The sequence below is a fragment of the Prionailurus bengalensis genome, chromosome D2 (genome assembly GCF_016509475.1).
Source record: "Prionailurus bengalensis isolate Pbe53 chromosome D2, Fcat_Pben_1.1_paternal_pri, whole genome shotgun sequence".
Lineage (NCBI taxonomy): Eukaryota > Metazoa > Chordata > Mammalia > Carnivora > Felidae > Prionailurus > Prionailurus bengalensis.
Genome location: NC_057351.1, coordinates 59,534,848 through 59,554,558, shown reverse-complemented (window position 1 = coordinate 59,554,558; position 19,711 = coordinate 59,534,848). Strand labels below are relative to the sequence as shown.

The 19,711-nt window shown below is 37.1% G+C and overlaps 1 protein-coding gene across 6 annotated transcripts in view; it reads right to left on the bottom strand.

The window, feature by feature from the left end:
• Positions 1-19,711, bottom strand: part of BTRC (beta-transducin repeat containing E3 ubiquitin protein ligase) — a 181,205-nt gene that overhangs the window by 99,656 nt on the left and 61,838 nt on the right. For 4 of the 6 annotated variants that reach the window (XM_043597308.1, XM_043597306.1, XM_043597305.1 and 1 more), the window contains exon 2: positions 19,146-19,253. The exons of the other annotated variants lie outside the window; for them this stretch is intronic. In XM_043597308.1, coding sequence (XP_043453243.1) covers positions 19,146-19,253 — 108 coding nt within the window. The remainder of the gene's footprint in view (positions 1-19,145; positions 19,254-19,711) is intronic. 6 annotated transcript variants of the gene reach the window in all.

The following is a 19,711-nucleotide window of genomic DNA, read 5'->3' as shown; positions in this document are numbered from 1 at the left end:
TGGCACCGCATGTGCAATCAACCATAATTTAACTTATCTCCTTCAGATTTTTTGTTTTCAGGCAGACTAAGTAAGAAACCTGCATTAGCATGCTGTATTCTACACTCACCACTAGAAATACTGAGGGTGCTATTTGTAATTGTATTCTTTTTAAGAGGTTTGTTCTCTGCAGCTGTTTTCTGCTTGCAGTGTATTTTGTGTAATCAGCACATCATCATAAATACATTGGCTGTTCCCCTGAGGGTAGCTGTCAGTGTTTAATTTACAGAACAACCTGGCCAATGTGAATTTTAACACTACAGCACTATGGCAAGGAGTTACCACACTCTGTGAAAAACAGGTTTCAATGAATTTTTATATGAAGAGCTGGTCCCATGACAATTTAGGTTCTAGAAATAGACTGTTTAAAGAAGCATTTTATACCTTGCATGCAATGGACTCTTTCCCGTTTGTGGCCTTAGAAGAAGCCCTAACTACCAAACCATAAGTGGGCACTACCAACTCTGGAAACAAGGATTGAAAATCTGTGCTCTACCAGCAGGAGGCACTATAATAAATGTTACCCATCTCTTTTTTAAGCTGTATGTAAAACTACCAAAAACAATACTGCTCCCTTGGAAGGTGTCTAAAGGAAGAAGGGAAAGCCATTAAAGAGACAGACTAGTCTGAAATATGCATATCACTCTTTTGGCTGAGATGAGTTATATCTGATGTGAACATCAGTGTACTGCTCCTTAGGGCTGCTATTATGCCAGGCCTCTAGCTCAATGAAAGGGAAAAATACATTAAACTAATGGTTGCTCACAGTAGCAATGCCTCAAATTATATGCATAGTGCCCTGGTACATAGGTTCTCCACAACTGTCTAATAAATGACTCTAAGCTCCTTGAGGACAGGGCCTGACTCTTAATTTATGCCCAATTCTCTGTACAGTACCTGGCACACAGAAAGTACTCCCTCTATATATGAATTAAATGGGATCGTGGCTAGTTGTGAATGGCAATATTGTTTGTTAAAGCTTTAGATCTACATGATGTCAAAATGCATTTTCCCCTTACAGCCTATATAGAGCATACATCATATACTTCAGTCATTTTTATCAAAGCCACTTGTACAAAAACCCTATGTAGTTCCATCTTACAATAAAAAACTTGCCTACACAATATTAGAATATTTCAAACTTATATTTTTATTTTAATAATGATGATTATATAGGAGAGATTAAAACTTTTGTAATACTTTGTCTCTTTCATACAATAAAATTAAAAGATCATTTTAAATGCTCAGAAAGGTAACCAGTAGCAATTCTCTATTCATAAAGTAGTGGTACATGCACACATACACTTTCTACAAATCAGGGGATTACACATATTTATTTTTCTGGTAGGGGCTATTTTACAGTTAGAATGCCTAGAGCTAAACTGAATCAAAAGAACAGTTCATGCTGAGTTCTACTCAGTGTGTTCGCTTTTAAAGCTGTATAGAATTATACTTTTCATGGTGTTTTACAAAAATCATTCAATTATTTTTTTAGGAAAAGGAAAGAATTACCTATTTCACTTCTGAGAATTTCAAATTTGCCCGAATTTATGGTACAGTTAAATTTTAAATGATTAACTAGAGCAACAGACATTTGTGGAACTTGATCTGATACTGCTATACTTAAAATGTTTTTCTCTATAACAATTTTAAAAATTTTATAAAGCATAATCACGTATAACAAAATGTGTTAACACTCCTAAACTGACTGATCGGTATTTTGACGACCAGGAAGAGATTTTAGTTAAGAACCCAAACCCTATGCCACTCTTCCCTTCTGTGATGCGAAGACATTTCAAAAAGGTAATTCTTTTGTGTCATATGGAAGGCAAAATAGGAACATGATCCACTGACTCAGTACATTTGCAACTGTTTTCACCCATTAGAGATGAGAAGTCTTAAATTTAATTGAATATTTACAACTTAATACTTCATAAAAAAATTGTATGCCTAATAAAACCTATCTTAATTTTTAATGGAGAAATTAATCACATTCTTCCTTCTTAGATTTAGAATTACAAAAATACATCCTGAGACCTTTTGAACTAAACAGGACAGGGTTAGACTGAGGTCACACCAGATCAGAAGACTGTGTTCTCTCTTCCCAGGAGACCATGGAGTAGTTCCATAGGCTGCCATTAGATAGCAGCACAGTACACACCATCAGTCATATCTCCCACAGTCTCTCCCGGTAAGACTGGAACTATCTCAGTTACACACACACTACACACACACACACACACACACACACACACACACACACACACACACACACAGATTCTAATTCAATTAGTGCAGTCGGCAACTCCAGAAAAGAGTAATTCAATTAGTGCATTGTGGAGCTCTACAATACCTCTAAGCAGATGTTCACCATCTTCAGGAACTGGAGTAGGTTTAAAATACCTGTACCACTCAGATATGCCACTACATTATGTCATTTGTCAAAGTGCTTACATACGCTTTTCTGGCTTCAAAGAAAAGGTGAGGAAACAAACCCAGGCTAAGTTCCTAGAGATTTTTCTATCCCCTCCCCTACAGAAGTATTTCAGTTTTAGGCGGCAATAATTAAATTACATACTCTGAATTTCACGTTCAAAACAAGATGTTTCACTGTATACTACACTATTACACACTTTTGCAGCACCACCTCCAGTTATGCATGCCACATTGTAATGAGGACACTGTCAAGGTGGAATGCACTTACAAGGAAAGACAACCAGAATGATAACGCCCTCCACCAAAATAGGAGGTTATGAAAATGACAAGTATGAATACTGATATTTTCCAAAGAAACCCTAACAGAACCAAGAATATTCACCCTGGGAATGGAAAATATAAGCAACATGATAGCCATCCTCAAACACAAATATACAAACATGAAAATAATTCCTTTATATTACTATGAAAGGTAGACTTCTAATCACTCGGTGAACAAAAAGTTTGACTCCTTCTTGAGGGAACCCCCTTCTTATAAAACCAACAGTGAAGAAGAAAACAAGATGCCTCAACAAGTCCAGCTTGCCAATAATGGCTGTGATCAAGCAGAGATTACATGACCCCGTGACAAACATTTCATAAAGGATTCCTCTATGTGACAAAATGTCCATCTATGTCCCTCCCAATTCTGAAATTCTAAGATTCCATGAATACACTGATTTTTGCTCATGAGGCAAGCCTGGACTTTAGGTAGTAAGGCTAATCATTATCATGGAGGTGTGACTGTTTAAAAGCCCACGGGCGGAGGCATTTTCACAGTAATTGATGCACTAATAATATAACAAGAGAGGAAATTCTGCACACTTTCTCTGTGTTAAGATTTAGGAGATTTCATAAATGTACATATTTATAGCCTTATTTCTTTGATAAGCGCTTGCATAACTCTTATTCTTCCCACATTGAACAGAATGGTTTGTTTTTATTCATCCTCAAGAGATCAGACAATGAGAAATCAATTTCTGTGAGAATGATTTTTGAAACCCCCCGTCCCAACTGAGTCAAGAGAGTGAGTTCTCACATCACAGCTGAAATGCATATCTACATCAATATTTATGCTTTAAAAATAGAGAGCAATACTTAAAACAACAGTAATTAATTCTCAATGTTTCTCCCTTTGGTCTTGCGCTGTATTTTGTAAGTGAAAACATAATTCTGGGTACAGGAGAGCAGGACGTTATTTTACAATTATTATCTCCTCTCTTTCCAGCATGACCTCAAAGGAGGGAATTAAGAAATGTCCAAAATGATTACCACCATTTTTCCAGTGCATTTCACTATGTATTTGTGATAGAGAGCAGCTCTCCTGCCTTTCACATTTGTAGATGGAGAGAGCTAAGCGAAACAAATGTCCTTTAAAACCATCGATAATGTTAAAACACACACACACACACACACACCCCAATAGTGTTAATTCAAGTACTTTCAACACAAACTCCTACTTTTTCATTCTCCAGAAGAATTACAAAATATCATTCTCACTTAAAACTTTACTGGTAAGGTCTATGCTCCAAAATGGATTAAGATAACAGCACACATCTATTAACAGTGCTGTTTTCTTAAGAAGAAAATTTTTAAAAAATATATTTGTTGTTTTAAGATAAACAAATAGCATCTTAAAACAAATAGCAATAGAAAACACATTCTACAACTAGAAAATATTTACCAAGAAAACTATGGTTTGGCTTTTGCAACCAAGATTTTCTATTCATGTGCCATTAAGTTGTACTAATACAAACATAATGGTTCTTTCCATATGACCTAGTCATCATCAACCTTACAATAAATATGAATTTTGGGGGCGCCTGGGTGGCGCAGTCGGTTAAGCGTCCGACTTCAGCCAGGTCACGATCTCGCGGTCTGTGAGTTCGAGCCCCGCGTCGGACTCTGGGCTGATGGCTCAGAGCCTGGAGCCTGTTTCTGATTCTGTGTCTCCCTCTCTCTCTGCCCTTCCCCCGTTCATGCTCTGTCTCTCTCTGTCCCAAAAATAAATAAACGTTGAAAAAAAAAATTTAATAAATATGAATTTTGCACATTAAAAAACGCTATTTTTCTTACTGAACTTCTAAGCCTTTCATAATGAACCACTTCCTAAAGACAGTGGATAATTAGAGCAATAAATAACATAGCTGCGTTAATTCTGACTTCACTGACAATACTGTTATGTAGTTGGCTATCAGTTTAACAAACCATGTTATCCCATCTCTTATCTTTACCCACTACTGCCTTCCCAACCTCCTGCCTCCAAAAAAATAGAACCAAGACCTAAACCAATTCTTCCTAAACTTCCTTATGCAGTGTTCCATAAACCCCCAGATTAATGAGCTAACCCAACTTTAGTCTGCTTTTGCCCATGCCTCACAGGCGGCACTTCTATTCCAGTGTTGTTTATTTGCCTCCATCAGCACCACTTCTCTTTAACATTGTCCCTTTTCATGCATTTAAGGCAACCACCTCCAACCCTATCAATGAGAGCAGACAAATGGGGGAGAAAGGAATGAACTGCAAACACCTCAAACAAGAAAGGTTGCTTAAAAAACCAAGTGTCACGTTCTGACAGTTCAATATTTCATAGCCAATACAAGGAATGTGCAACGACACTGCAACTTTAAATCTTTTCCTCCTATGTCAGTCTCTCTTTCTCTCATTGTAATGCCAAAGGGAACAGCAATCAGAGTGGAGATGTTCAACGTGATAGAGGTCAGGACACCATCGGATCAACGTACCAGAAACACGACCTTGTTTATTTTTTTTTCCACAGTATTATTGTTTACAGGGTGCTTTGCTCGTGTACCTTGTGGTTCTTAGCTAAAAGATGAAATTACAGCCCAGGATGAAGCGCTCAGGCACACATCCAATTTGTGTTTCCATCTCAGAAAACAAAAAGCTTCTAAGGCCCTCAGGCTGCCATTCAAACTTGGAGGCTGACATTTTTAACAGCATGAACCAGAGACTGGCAGAGAGAATGATATAATGCATTTCTGACTTGTCAATCAAAGACCTCACCTCTGCTGTCTTGTAAACAGTTGGGGGCCATCTAACTACATTCATAAACCTAGGGAGAGCTTACTGCCAGCTGGGGTGCTGGAGCCACATGCTCTGGCTTCTATTCGCCAAAATCATGATTCAGTTTTATAATCTCACTGTAAATAGTCCATAGGCACATTTCCAGGACTACTGGAATAGAACCAGAATAGGGAATACAAAAGAGATTTTGGTCAAATACTGTGTTATTTTCAAGCTGTTGGAATCCTGTACCCATTTTATCCTCATTTTACCAATTCCCCCCAAAGGACTGCACTATGCTGCAACTGAAATGCTTAAAAAAATTAATGAGCTGCCAATTTAAAAATCTAGGAGAAATATACAAATATTATACCAGAAATTTCCCTTACGTTTTATTACATGTTAAGAAACAGGCACTCCCCCCAAAAAACACGGCTCATGCAAAGGGTAGAAATTGCAATGAACAATAGCAACTATTTTTTAGTAAAACTGATCATGTGTTTTCATTCAAATATAAAACTTTCCATGCTATACGAAAGCTTTATATTTACTTGTTGGAAATAGTGCTCTCTCTATATTCATGTGTGTGTGAAACATGAAAACAAAACAAGAACTTATCTCTTTACTCTTGCCTTTCTGTTTATGACCTCTAACACAAAAAAATTAAACCAAATCAGGCTAAGACCTGAACTTTTTGCTGAAGGATCATATAAGAAAATGGATATACTCTTTTTTAATGTCAGTTTTACAGGACACAAAATTCCAATTTAATTCATATCAAGACACAGATACTAGGTTTGCAACAAAGGTCTTAAGGATTTGAATGGTACACCTGAGAACTTTAAAAGGCGGATGACAGATAACCCAACAGGGGAAGGTACGCTGCAACATGCTGTTCCATAATGATGTACTACATCCTAGACCCAAATAACTATTTCAAAATATAACAGACTTGGTCTCCAGAGGGCTGGGACAGAGAATATAGAAAATCTCAAAGCTACTCAACATCACTCTCAGGAAAAACAAAACTCATGGGTATCACCTCCCAATAGTAAAGTATTGCAATTCTTAGAGGCCTATGCAGCTAAACAAGTAAAGAGATGGGTCCCCCCTCCACCCCCCACCATGAGGCTGTCATAAATAACCTGGGTTTCTCTCTTCATGAAAAATGACAAAAAAAGTTTCCTGAATGCTGCCTATGTACCAAGACTGCATATCTTGACAGTCCACATAAAATACCAAGTCTAGAAACTAACACAAGGAAGGACAGCAAGACAATAAAACACTACCACATAAAGCAGAATAATGAAAGAAGGTACAAATAGCTGTGGCAGTCACAAAACAACCAACAATGATTCCTGAAGAACAGAGAAAGAACTCCTGTGATACTCTGGCCTCTACTCAGCACAAAAAGGAGAATAACAAGAAGGTAATCTTGGAATATAAAGAAAGTAATACATACTTCTTCAGAGGATACAGGTGAGTCTTAACTGCCCATAGCAAGAATTTGTCTGATAAGGACAGTACATCCACAGAGGCTCCCATCACCCTTAAAGGTTTCATCAATTCCTTCCTCCAGTCTGTGCTTCTTACACTGAGGCAACCCCAGGCCCCTTGGCGTACCTGTACTCTCCCTTCTGCCATTAGAGGTCATGTTGAATTTAGAGCAATTAGGGAAAATCCAACATTATTTAACATAAAGGGTAAGCCCACTTTATGAAGAGTTTAATTTTTCAGAACCATTAGGGAAAAAAATTTTTTAAAGGAAATGATTGTCTCACAATAAAATGATTTTGATTTGGTTTACTCTAAACATTAGATAATTTTGCACATTAGCCTGTAAATGAACATTACCAGCATCACAGGCATGTCAAAATACTCAGCAATGGAGGAATCTATTATAACAAAACTTGAAATAAATGGAGTATTTAAATAACCAAAGTGGGCATCTTAAAAGACAAATCGATCCATGGGCACCTGGCTGGCTCAGTCGGTTAAGCATCTGACTTCAGCTCAGGTCAAGAGCTCACGGTCTGTGAGTGAGTTCGAGCCCCACGTCAAGCTCTGTGCTGACAGCTCAGAGCCTGGAGCCTGTTTGGGATTCTGTGTCTCCCTCTCTCTCTACCTCTCCCTCCCGCCCTTCCTTTCTCTCTCTCTCTCTCTCTCAAAAATAAATTAAAAAAAAAATTTTTTTTTTAAAAAGACAAATCAGGGGCGCCTGGGTGGCGCAGTCGGTTAAGCGTCCGACTTCAGCCAGGTCACGATCTCGCGGTCCGGGAGTTTGAGCCCCGCGTCAGGCTCTGGGCTGATGGCTCGGAGCCTGGAGCCTGTTTCCGATTCTGTGTCTCCCTCTCTCTCTGCCCCTCCCCCGTTCATGCTCTGTCTCTCTCTGTCCCAAAAATAAATAAACGTTGAAAAAAAATAAAAAAATAAAAAAATAAAAAGACAAATCAGTCCTAATGATTCCTCCAAGAAAACCTATTTCCAGGATAGAGTAAAATGCAGCAAACTCAGTTCATCTCTCCTTTTCTTAGTGAAATTCATACAAACTTTGAAAAGGGTAGAAGCTGAACAGTAAATTCCAATGTTAGCTAAAATGTTTTAAAATCTATAATTATACTTTATTTTTAAGAAATGATCTTCAATAATATATTTCCAACATCTTGCACATGTACTTTAATTTTGTGCCTCATCAAGCCTGAAGGGTCACTTTCAGTATGCTTGATGAATTCTACCTTCTCTAGACTGTTGTTTATCACTACTATCATTATTTTAATTTTCCCAGTGTCTATTCTTCATAAAATAAGGATAAAACGCAATAAAATAGTCAAATAATTGTTCAAACATACACTGCTGTGTTGATAAAGATGTTGAATCATCGAAACCAAACTGTTTACTGGCTGGCATTGGCAGTGCCACTATTTAATAGCTGGAAATGTGCATTTGTTCATCAACAAGAGTCCAAATTCAGCATACAAAATCCAATTCAGAGGGGATCATCATAGTGTGAGTTGTATGAAAGCCAAATGTATAAAATTTGAAGACTACCCATAAATCAGATTCAGCGTGTTTTCCTTTTTTCCATGTAAATGTGCGGTCTTTGAAATGTTTAATTATCATGACTTCTTTCTGAATGCACAACAGTAGTGTGTATGTATGTGTAGGTACCACTGGCAATTCAATGCTTTCACTTCTCCCACTTTATATATGTTATTTGATAGTTTTCTTCAAATTATTTAAGTCATTTGTTCCGCAAAAAATCCTAAAGCACATACTTTGTTTCAAGCACTGTACTTGACACTGAAAATATGAAATGAACATAATCCTACTCTCAAGAAACTCAGTCTAGTGAGGGAACAACTGCAAAAGCTTATCAGTGCTATGACAGAGGTATCCATTGTATGCCCTGGGTACAGATGCTCCAACGAGATTAAGGGGGAGGGTGAGAAGATCAGTGAGGACCTTTATCCTAGAGGTAAAACTACTTGAGTTGAATCATGAAGATTAGTAAGTAGTCAGGTAGATAAACGTGGGAGGTAGGAGTTACTTAGGGAGGACAGGTGTTTTCTGTAGGGTTCTCCAGGTAGAACAGAACACGCAAAGACACAGATATATATAAGAGAACATAGCACTTTTGGAGAACTGTAAATTTGAAATGGCTAAGAATTACATGAGAGGAAAGTGGTGGCAAGCCAATCTATTAAGCCAACTTCAAACTACGTTCAACTTACAAACGTGTAAGCAACTGGCCATGAGATAAAAACTGACCAAAATCAATGTAACCAGCTGATAAATGTAGAATTTGAACAAGAATATGACATAGTTAAAATCTGGAAAGTATTAGTTTCAATAAAGTGGTAATATCCACAAGGACACTTAAAACATTTCTTTTCTGTGGCACAAAAACAGACACTCAAACCAATGAAATAGAATAGAGAACCCAGAAATAGACCCACAAACCTATGGCCAACTAATCTTTGACAAAGCAGGAAAGAATATCCAATGGAATAAAGACAGTCTCTTCAGCAAGTGGTGCTGGGAAAACTGGACAGCGATAAGCAGAAAAATGAACCTCGACCACTTTCTTACACCACACACAAAAATAAACTCAAAATGGATGAAAGACCTAAATATAAGACCAGAAGCCATCAAAATTCTCAAGGAAAAAGCAGGCAAAAACCTCTTTGATCTTGGCCGCAGCAACTTCTTACTCAACATGTCTCTGGAGGCAAGGGAAACAAAAGCAAAAATGAACTATTGGGACCTCATCAAAATAAAAAGCTTCTGCAGAGTGAAGGAAACAATCAGCAAAATTAAGAGGCAACCAACAGAATGGGAGAAGATATTTGCAAATGACATATCACATAAAGGGTTAGTATCCAAAATCTATAAAGAACTTATCAAACTCAACACCCAAAAAACAAATAATCTAGTAAAGAAATGGGCAAAAGACATGAATAGTACACTTCTCCAAAAAAGATATCCAGATGGCTGACCGGCACATGAAAAAATGCTCAACATCACTCATCATCAGGGAAATAAAAATCAAAACCACAATGAGATACCACCTCACACCTGTCAGAATGGCTAACATTAACAACTCAGGCAACAACAGATGTTGGCGAGGATGCGGAGAAAGATCTCTTTTGCCCTGCTGGTGGGAATGCAAACTGGTGCAGCTTCTCTGGAATACAGTATGGAGATTCCTCAAAAAACTAAAAATAGAACTACCCTATGACCCAGTAATTGCACTACTAGGTATTTATCCAAGGGACATAGGTGTGCTGTTTCGAAGGGGCACATGCACCCCAATGTTTATAGCAGCACTATCAACAATAGCCAAAGTATGGAAAGAGCCCAAATGTCCATCAATGGATGGATGGATAAAGAAGATGTGGTATACATATACAAAGGAGTATTACTCAGCAATCAAAAAGAATGAAATCTTGCCACTTGCAAGATGGAACATGGATGGAACTAGAGGGTATTATGCTAAGCAAAATTAGTCAGAGAAAGACAAATATCATATGAGGACTTTAAGACACAGAACAGATGAACACAAGGAAAGGGAAGCAAAAATAATATAAAACCAGGGAGGGGGACAAAACATAAGAGACTCATAAATATGGAGAACAAACAGGGTTACTGGAGGGATTTGGGGAGGGGGGATGGGCTAAATGGGTAAGGGGCATTAAGGAAATCTACTCCTGAAATCACTGTTGCACTATATGCTAATTCAGATGTAAATAAAAATTTTAAAAATTAAAAACAAAAACAAAAACATTTCACTTCCTTTCTGCTCTGTGCTGACAGCTAGCTCAGAGCCTGGAGCCTGTCTTCAGATTCTGTGTCTCCCTCTCTCTGTCCCTCCCCTGCTCGTATTGTCTCTCTCTCTCTCAAAAATAAAACATTAAAAAAAAAAAAAATTAAAAGAAAACCATTTCCTTTCTTATTTCTACTTGTCTGTATTTTCTACAATATTAAAATTTTAATTTTTGTATTTTATAATTTTACAATAAAATGGAATAAAAAATATTTTAAAGCTAAACTGCATTTGCAAGACATGCCTGTGTGCATATATCCACAAATGGAGGTCATTCCAAACTGAAGGAAGCTAACATATGATTATCTTACAGTGCAAGGATTATGGGCAATATTTTCTTGTTTATATATTTACCAAATAATTTATATGTTCTACAACAAACAATAAATTGGTTTTATAAGTAGGGGGAAATGTGTGTCTCCCCACCCCTGCCACACACACACACAAAATAAAAGCATTTTTTATTTGCCACTACATGCTAACTCCTAATGCAAAGACTATGGCTGGGATAAACATAGGTCAAATGTCCACATATGCACAAAAAGAACCAAATTCTTTATTATACAGAAATTATGCTGTACTGAGATTATCCGTATACAATGCTGTGGAGGAGGCCATCACCTAGGGCTAGTAAGCATTTTTGTCATGGGAAAATTTTCCTTATGGTGTTATTTTCTGGTCAGATTTGAATGTCAGTTTACATTCAGGGTGATAATCCATATTGCCATTTAACCTCAACTATAAAATGAAGTCTTCCATACATACATATACATACACACGGACATTTTGAAAAATGCTTAATTTTCCTAGTATTGTTCCATGGTAGATGGTAAGATTTAGTGGATCTCTAAATATTCTTTTTTTTTTTTTTTTAACGTTTATTTATTTTTGAGAGACAGGGTGTGAATGGGGAAGGGGCAGAGAGAGAGAGGAAGACACAGAATCCGAAGCAGGCTCCAGGCTCTCAGCTGTCAGCACAGAGCCAGACGCGGGACTCCAACCCATGAACAGTGAGCTCATGACCCGAGCTGAAGTCAGTCACCCAACCAATTGAGTCACCCACGTGCCCCAGACCTCTAAATATTCTTAAACAATAAAATACACTGTCTCTCCTAAAGTCAACCCCAAACAATTTCAACCTTTGACAAGGGACTGTTACTGATATTAAAATATTATATGGTACATTTAGCTCAAGATTTCCCTAAAATATCACAGCTATACTTGACACCTGAAATACTGTAAGGTCATATAAATCTAGTTATATTCTTAATGTTACAATTTCTCTTCTCTTTCAATGTCTAAAGAAAATAAAGAATCTTAATTACTCAGTTATTTTTAAGCACTTTCTTTCTACTGCTCATTTTCATTTAATATCAGATCATAAGATCACCACTTGCTGAGGATGAGCAAACGATTCCACGAAATACATCCATTGTTAATCAACAGAAATCCTCTTAATTATCCATATACTTTCCAGGACAAACCAATGGAATGATGAAAATGAAAATATGTTCAAATTAACCACGTCCTCATAGAATCCATTTACACAATATTTTCACAATCTTTTCTGTGACTAGTTTAAAATGTGTGATGTGAAATGTTAATAATCAAACCATCTCAATGTTGCCATTTCCATATGAGTTACTGAAGATAACCCAACAAACTAAATAATGACTCCAAGGCTCTTCTTCTTCTGTTGTCATTGAATTTTGACTTTGAAGGTACTTCAAACTTACTAAAGAAATGACATAATTTCAAAGAAAAAAAAATATCATGAAGCTATTACCAACTCACTTCGTTACACACATTTGGCAATATTAGTAAAATGAGTATTCCTTCGGGGATAATCACTTTGAAGAAATACTTGGCTGTCTCTCTTCTTAAGTTTTAAAATTTAAATTCCAGTTAGTTAACATACATTGTAATATTAGTTTCAGATGTAATGGTGATTCAACATTTCCATACACCACTCCTTAATCCCCATCACCTATTCAACCCATCTCCCACATCCACTTCCCCTCTGGTAACCATCAGTTTGTTCTCTTTGTATACTTAAGAGTCTGTTTCTTGGTTAGCCTCTCTCCCTTTTTTTCTTGCTGCTTTGTTCGTTTCTTAAATTCCACATGAGTGAAATCATATGGTATTTGTCTTTCTCTGACTTAGTTGCTTAGCATAATGCTCTCTAGCCTTTAGCTCCATCCACATCATTGCAAATGGCAAGATTTCAATCTTTTTTATGGCTGAGTAATATTCCATTGTGTGTGTGTGCACGCACACGCACGCGCACGCACACACACACACACAAATATATACACATACATACCGTATCTTCTTTATCCATTCATCAGTTGATGGACAGTTGGGCTGTTTCCATTTGACTGTCTCTTTTAAAGTTAAAAATATGCTTTATTTTATGACACAGCAATTACATTCTTTTTTTAGAAATATTTATTTATTTTTGGGAGAGCGCAGGTGAGGGAGGGGTAGAGAGAAGGGGACAGAGGATCCCAAATGGGCTCTGTGCTAACAGGCTGACAGCAGTGAGCCCGATGTGGGGCCTGAACTCATGAACCGCAAGATTATGACCTGAGCTGAAGTTGGACACTGAACAAACTGAGTCACCCAGGTGTCCCGACCCAGCAATTACATTCTTAGGCACTTACCAAGAGAAATAAAGACACATGTCCACAAAAAGACTTGTACAAACTGTATACAGTAGCTTTATACATAGTAGTCAAAAAATGGAAATAATCTAAATGTCTATCAATAAACATATATTGTGGTACAGTAATATAATAGAACATATTCAGCAATAAAAAAGAATAAATTACTGATAAACAACAAAATGGACAAATGTCAAAAACATATTGGTCAAAAGAAAAAAGACACAAAACAATGTATGCTATATGAGTGCATTTATATGAAGCTGAAGAACAGGAAAAAAACAATCTTAGTGGCAAATCAGAACAGTAATTGCATAGGGGGGATGAGTACTAACTGGAAGGGGATACAAAGAAACTTTCTCAGATTATGCAAATATTCTATGTCTTGAGAATGAGGTTACATAGATGTATAAATGTCAAACTCAGTACACTTCAGATTTGTGTGTAAATTTTACATTAATAAAAATCTAAATAAGTAAAATAAAACCCAAACCAGAAAGATGTAAATGTACTAGGATTGTTTTATTCTAGTAGGAACAGAAAAGGCTTAAATCCTGCATCTTGCTAATTCGTCAGCCAGTAATATTGAGCATCTGTGCACACTGACCCTGTCATAGAATTATTGAATTAATAGAATAAAACTGGTATATAAGCTCATGTCTTCCATTTTTGCTATGTAAGACATAATAAGAAAAATAAACATTCACACCTACAGCAATATTGAGAAAAGCAAAATTTTTTCATCAATACCTGAACCAAGAGTAGGCTCCCTATGATACAAAATTGGGCATAAGGAATGAAAAAAAAATAAGAATTTATTGAACAGTATATTGCTTTATAACAAGGTGAAAACAGTGTTTGCTGAAAGTCTCCAAACCTATTCTTCTGTACATTTTCCCAATAATATAAAACTCATTCATGTGCCAGACACTGTTCTAAGGACTTAACATAACTCATTTAATGTTAACAACTGTATGAGATAAGTACTATTATTATCCCCATTTTACAGATTTAAAAAACTGAGGTATAGAGAGGTCAAGCACTTGCCCAAGGTCACACACAGACAGAGCCAAGCACAAGTCTCAAGCAGTCTGGCACCAAGGCCCAAGCTCATAACCACAACACTACAAAATAGCCTTTGGCCTGCTTTTCTAAAATGTTTCTTAAGCACCTCTTTTCTGCCTGTGCCACACAATTTCACTCCTGCAATATACTTCAAGGTCCATACACCCAATTTATTCCTGATTTTTCCAGCAAAATCACTAAATCAACATCCCTCCAATTATATTCTAGAAGTGGTAACTTACAAGGAGACTAAAAATATTTTTCAAATAGATATTTGTTGATTTTTAATTAAGAGCTAACAGAAAGGGACACCTGGCTGGCTCAGTCAGTATAACATGTGAGTTTTCATCTCGGGGTTGTGAGTTCCAGCTCCATGTTGGGGGTAGAGATTACTTAAAAAATAAAATCTTAAAAAACAAAAAAAGACCAAATAAAGTCCTGAGAGTGACAGTAAATTGCAGAATTCTTTCCTACCTGACCTGAGATTCAAGACTCCTTTAGATAAAATGAAAATTTGAATTTTTTTGGTATCTTGGTGTGCAAGTCAGATGATTTTAACTTATATGCTTTAAAAAAATTTTTTTTAATGTTTATTTATTTTTTGAGACAGAGAGAGGGAGGGAAAGGGAGAATGAATGAACAGGGGATGGGCAGAGAGAAAGGAAGACACAGAATCTGAAGCTGGCTTCAGGCTCTGAGCTGTCAGCACATAGCCCAACAGGGGGCTCGAATTCATGAACTGTGAGATCATGACCTGAGCTGAAGTTGGGGGCTTAACTGACTGAGCCACCAGGTGCCCCTAACTTACACGATTTTTAATCGCATGTTATTTAACACTGTCTAATATAGTTCAAATCATCCCCCCAAATACTAAAAATCACTCCACAGAACACTGTGAAGGTCAACTGATAAATACAAAAGATTGCTTCTGCTTTCAAGGAATTTTCTAGCCCAACATCTCTCATATTAAACTAGGATGTGGGTCTAAACCTAGGGTCTACTGAATTCCCAATCCCTACATCCAGGGTGAGAAGAGGCATGTGGTAATAATGCAGTAGTATCTCACTGTGTTTGCCCAACCCAAAGTCACAATGACTTTTTTCTCCCTCATTTTTTCCTATTAGTTTTGTAATTTTAGCTTATATATAGGTCTATGATCCAATTTGAGTTAATTTTTATATATGGTGCAATGTAACAGTCGAGGTTCATTATTTTGCACATAGATGTCCAATTGTTCCAGCATGATTTGTTGAAAAGATTGAGACCAATGCATCTTAATGTAACAGAACACAAAAAGTGTGTACGTTTCAGATTCTATACTGTAACTCATCTTTAAGAAATTACAACTAACTGGGGTGCCTGGGTGGCTCAGTTGGTAAAGCGTCTGACTTCAGCTCAGGTCATGATCTCATGATCCATGAGTCAGCACAGAGCCTAGAGCCTGCTGCGGATTTTGGGTTTCTCTCTCTCTCTCTCTGCCCCTCCCCTACTCGCTCTCTGTCAAAAACAAAAACAAAGAAAAAAAACATAAAAAAATAATAAAGAAATTACTAACTGAAAGGGTATTAAAGCACCCCTCTCTTTTTAAACTATATATCTGTATAAGGCTGGATACTTCATATATTTCGACCAAAACACCACAACACAACAAATTGCAGAAACAGAAATGAGAATCCAGCTGCCTTTCATTAATCCAGACATTATTTGCACTAGCATGTAACGGATTTATTACAGATACTTTAATAAGTTAATACTTAAATTTTTTCTCAGTTCTAATTTCAAATAGTGACTATCAGTACATATAACCCACATAAACAAAAGCATTCTGCTGGCTTCAATAATTTTTTAGAATGCAAAGGAGTTCCAGTCCAAAACCAAACGACCACAATCTGTCTCTTCAATTACTGAAATCATCCTTGTGATAGCTAGAGTTAATACATCTAAATGGAAATCAAAACTTGTGTTTAAGTCCTTTCGACAGCTTACTGCTCTTCTTAGCATCAAGACTAACCTGGCCCACAAATCCTGCATGATCAAACTTCCCAGTCTTTCCTAGCTCCATTCTCCTCATTCTCTAAAATAACAGTGTTTTTTCAGTAGAGGGCTTACATGCAACAAGCTCCACCAGTCCCCAGAGCCTTTGCATTGCCTCTTCCTTAAGCCTGAAATGTGTTCCCCCTCCCCTCTTTTGCCTAGCTAATTCCTACTCACCCTTTAGACCTTAACTCAATCAAACATTACCTGATTTTCCTTACCCTCACCCTCAGGTTAGATCAAGTTCCTCTTTTATGTATTCTTACAGCTCCTCTATATTTCTGTGATAGGATTTTTCAGTTTGGGAGTTAATACTTTGAGAGTTATGTGATTTAATATAAATATAATAATCATACACATAACTATTAAATAAAATTTTGCCTATGTGCCATATGCAGTTTTTCCCAAGGTCAATAGTGCTCATTAGATTCTCAAAGTAGTCTGTAACACCTGTGTGGTGAAGGATTAACCTTACCAAAGATAGGCATGGCCTTTTCCTTTGGCTATCGGGAAGTGGTATCTAGGCTTCTGGAACTTCTTACCTAACAGAAGTGTCTTTCTTCCTGCGGCTTCTGGTCATTGGACAAATGGGATTTAGAGTGGGGGCTCTGAACCATACTTTATCAATTCCTATCCGGAGAGGAAACTGAGGCAAAAAGCATTAGTGTGACCTACAGGAGGGGCTAGAGACTAACAGTCAGCCATGCAGGCAGTTTGTAATTGAGCCCCAACAAAACTGTAGACACCAAAGACTTGGGTAAATTTCCCTAGCTGGTAATACCCTGTGTTGTACTGTCATATACTGTGGCCAGGAGACAGTAACACCATTCCTGAATCCATGGAGATGATGACAGGAAGTTCTATATTTGGTCCCCTCTTGAATCTGCCCTATGTGTCTCTTTCCTTTGGTTAATTTTAACCTGTCTCCTCACCCTGTAATAAATTCTAAGAGCTTTCAGTGAGTTCTGTGAGTCCTTTTTAGTGAATTCTCAAGCATGAATGTGGTCAAGGGGACTCCTAAACTTGCAACTGGTGTCTGAAATGAGGGCAGTCTTGCAGTGACTATTCTCTTGGAGTTTGGAGTTTGGCTAAACTTATTACAACCCAAACAAGATTAAAAACCCACAGGTTAGACCAGGAGTTCCTCGAGAGCAGAAACTTTATCAATATGACATGTAGTAAAAAAATTTACAATATTGAATATTGAAATAAATTGATAGGAAAGTAGCATTCTCTAATAGTAATAGCGGTAATGTTAATAATAATGAAGATGAAGATGATAAAAACAGCAACCATTTACTGCATGCCTTTACTGCAGTCTCTGTTTACAGGTGAGGAACACAAGGATTAGAGTGAAATGGCTTGCTCAAGACCATACTAGTGACAAAGACAGTATGTAAGCCCTGATCTAACTAATTTTAAGGCCTATGCACTTTCCTATATTGTATCTCCTAAGACAAGCAAAGGAAGTTTAGTATTCTATTTTGCAAAGAACAAATACAAATATCTAGCATTATCACCACTAAAATTGTATCATTAAAGACTAGCAATTGTCAGCACAGTCCAAAATGTGGAACACTTAACTTTGTCTCTTCTAACTAAGATGATAGTCTACGCATTCTGATGCTTACTTATAGCTTGCCTTTGAACTTCTTCTAAATAGAATATGAGCTACAAAGGTTAAAAGCAAACCAAAAGCTAACTTGTTGTATATTGCTATCAAATGCTAAACACAAACTGCAAATACCTGAGGTGGATAGATAACATTTCTACCAAGAAAATATATAGTACCCAGATTTGTAAGCTACGAGCATCAAGTGCTTTCTTACATTTTTCTCTACAAGTTTTTCATTCTCTCTATAGATTTCTTTCACATCCTAGAACTGTTCTACTATTCTCTAAGAAAGGCTGAAGGGAACTAGAATCTGTCAGTTCATGCAAGACAAGCTGGACTGTTTCAAGCTAAATATTCTACTCAAAGGTCTTTAAAAGGCCTTTTCACCTTGAAACTAGACTTGTTAGTCAAGAAATAAATAAACACAGATCTTACCCCAAAATATATATATAGCTGTATAGCAACCAGAAGACACTCTGAACAGAGCACTTTTTATTTTTAGTAATCATAAGAAAAACACAACGTGTTCGGGCAACTGGCTGTAATTAATTAATCAATTACATTAATTGGCTTTATGTAGGTCCAGAACAAACATTACATAATAAACACTATTTGTTGAAATTACTTTAAAATTCACTATCATACTTCCACTAGATATGAAAACAGTCAAGTTGTGCTATGTCAATTCTGGCAAACCAATCACGATAATAAAATTGTCTTAAGAGTGGAATAGTCTGGGTCTACATTAAAAAATAATAATTAAAAGAGTACTGAGTGATGTGAAATACAGGCAATATGAAGGAGAGAAAGTGAACATAAGTAGAGCACAAGAAAGAACGAGGACACGCTAATGAATCAGACATACACACTAATGCCCGCAAATAACCCACAGAGACAGAGAAAGTACCTGGAAAGCTGTGAGTGCGCCAGTCCCTGGGTTATACAGGCATCGCAGCGAAGGCATGCTGTCCGCCAGGCTGGAGCAGCCCAGCCACAGAGACCTGGGCATAGAGCACTGCAGAGAGAGGACAACTATGAGATGGGACAGTATGAGACAGGATGGCACAGATTACAGGAATTTTCAAAGCTTGGCTGAATGTAATACTCCAGTTGCAGCTGGCCTTTATGATAGAAACATATTCAAGAAACATACTACTTACAAGTTCTAACCCCAGAGAGAACCTCAAAAGGGGCACTAGTGGCCAAAAGGCAAGGGGAAAGAAAGGAGGTTACAGATCAAAGAAACAAATATCTAATGAAAATTTTTTCTCTGTTCTTTTACGTAGGAGTCCAAAGGAAATCTACTTCTTAATCCAATAATCAATTCTTTTTCTCTCTACACCTCAACCCATCTCCCATAAATTCACCACAGGGTGAAATACTGCACAGACTAAGCAGCAAAAGGAACCCTTCATGGTAGCATTTCATTATTAGGAATGGTAAATTAGACAACAAAATACAAGAGAAAAGTTG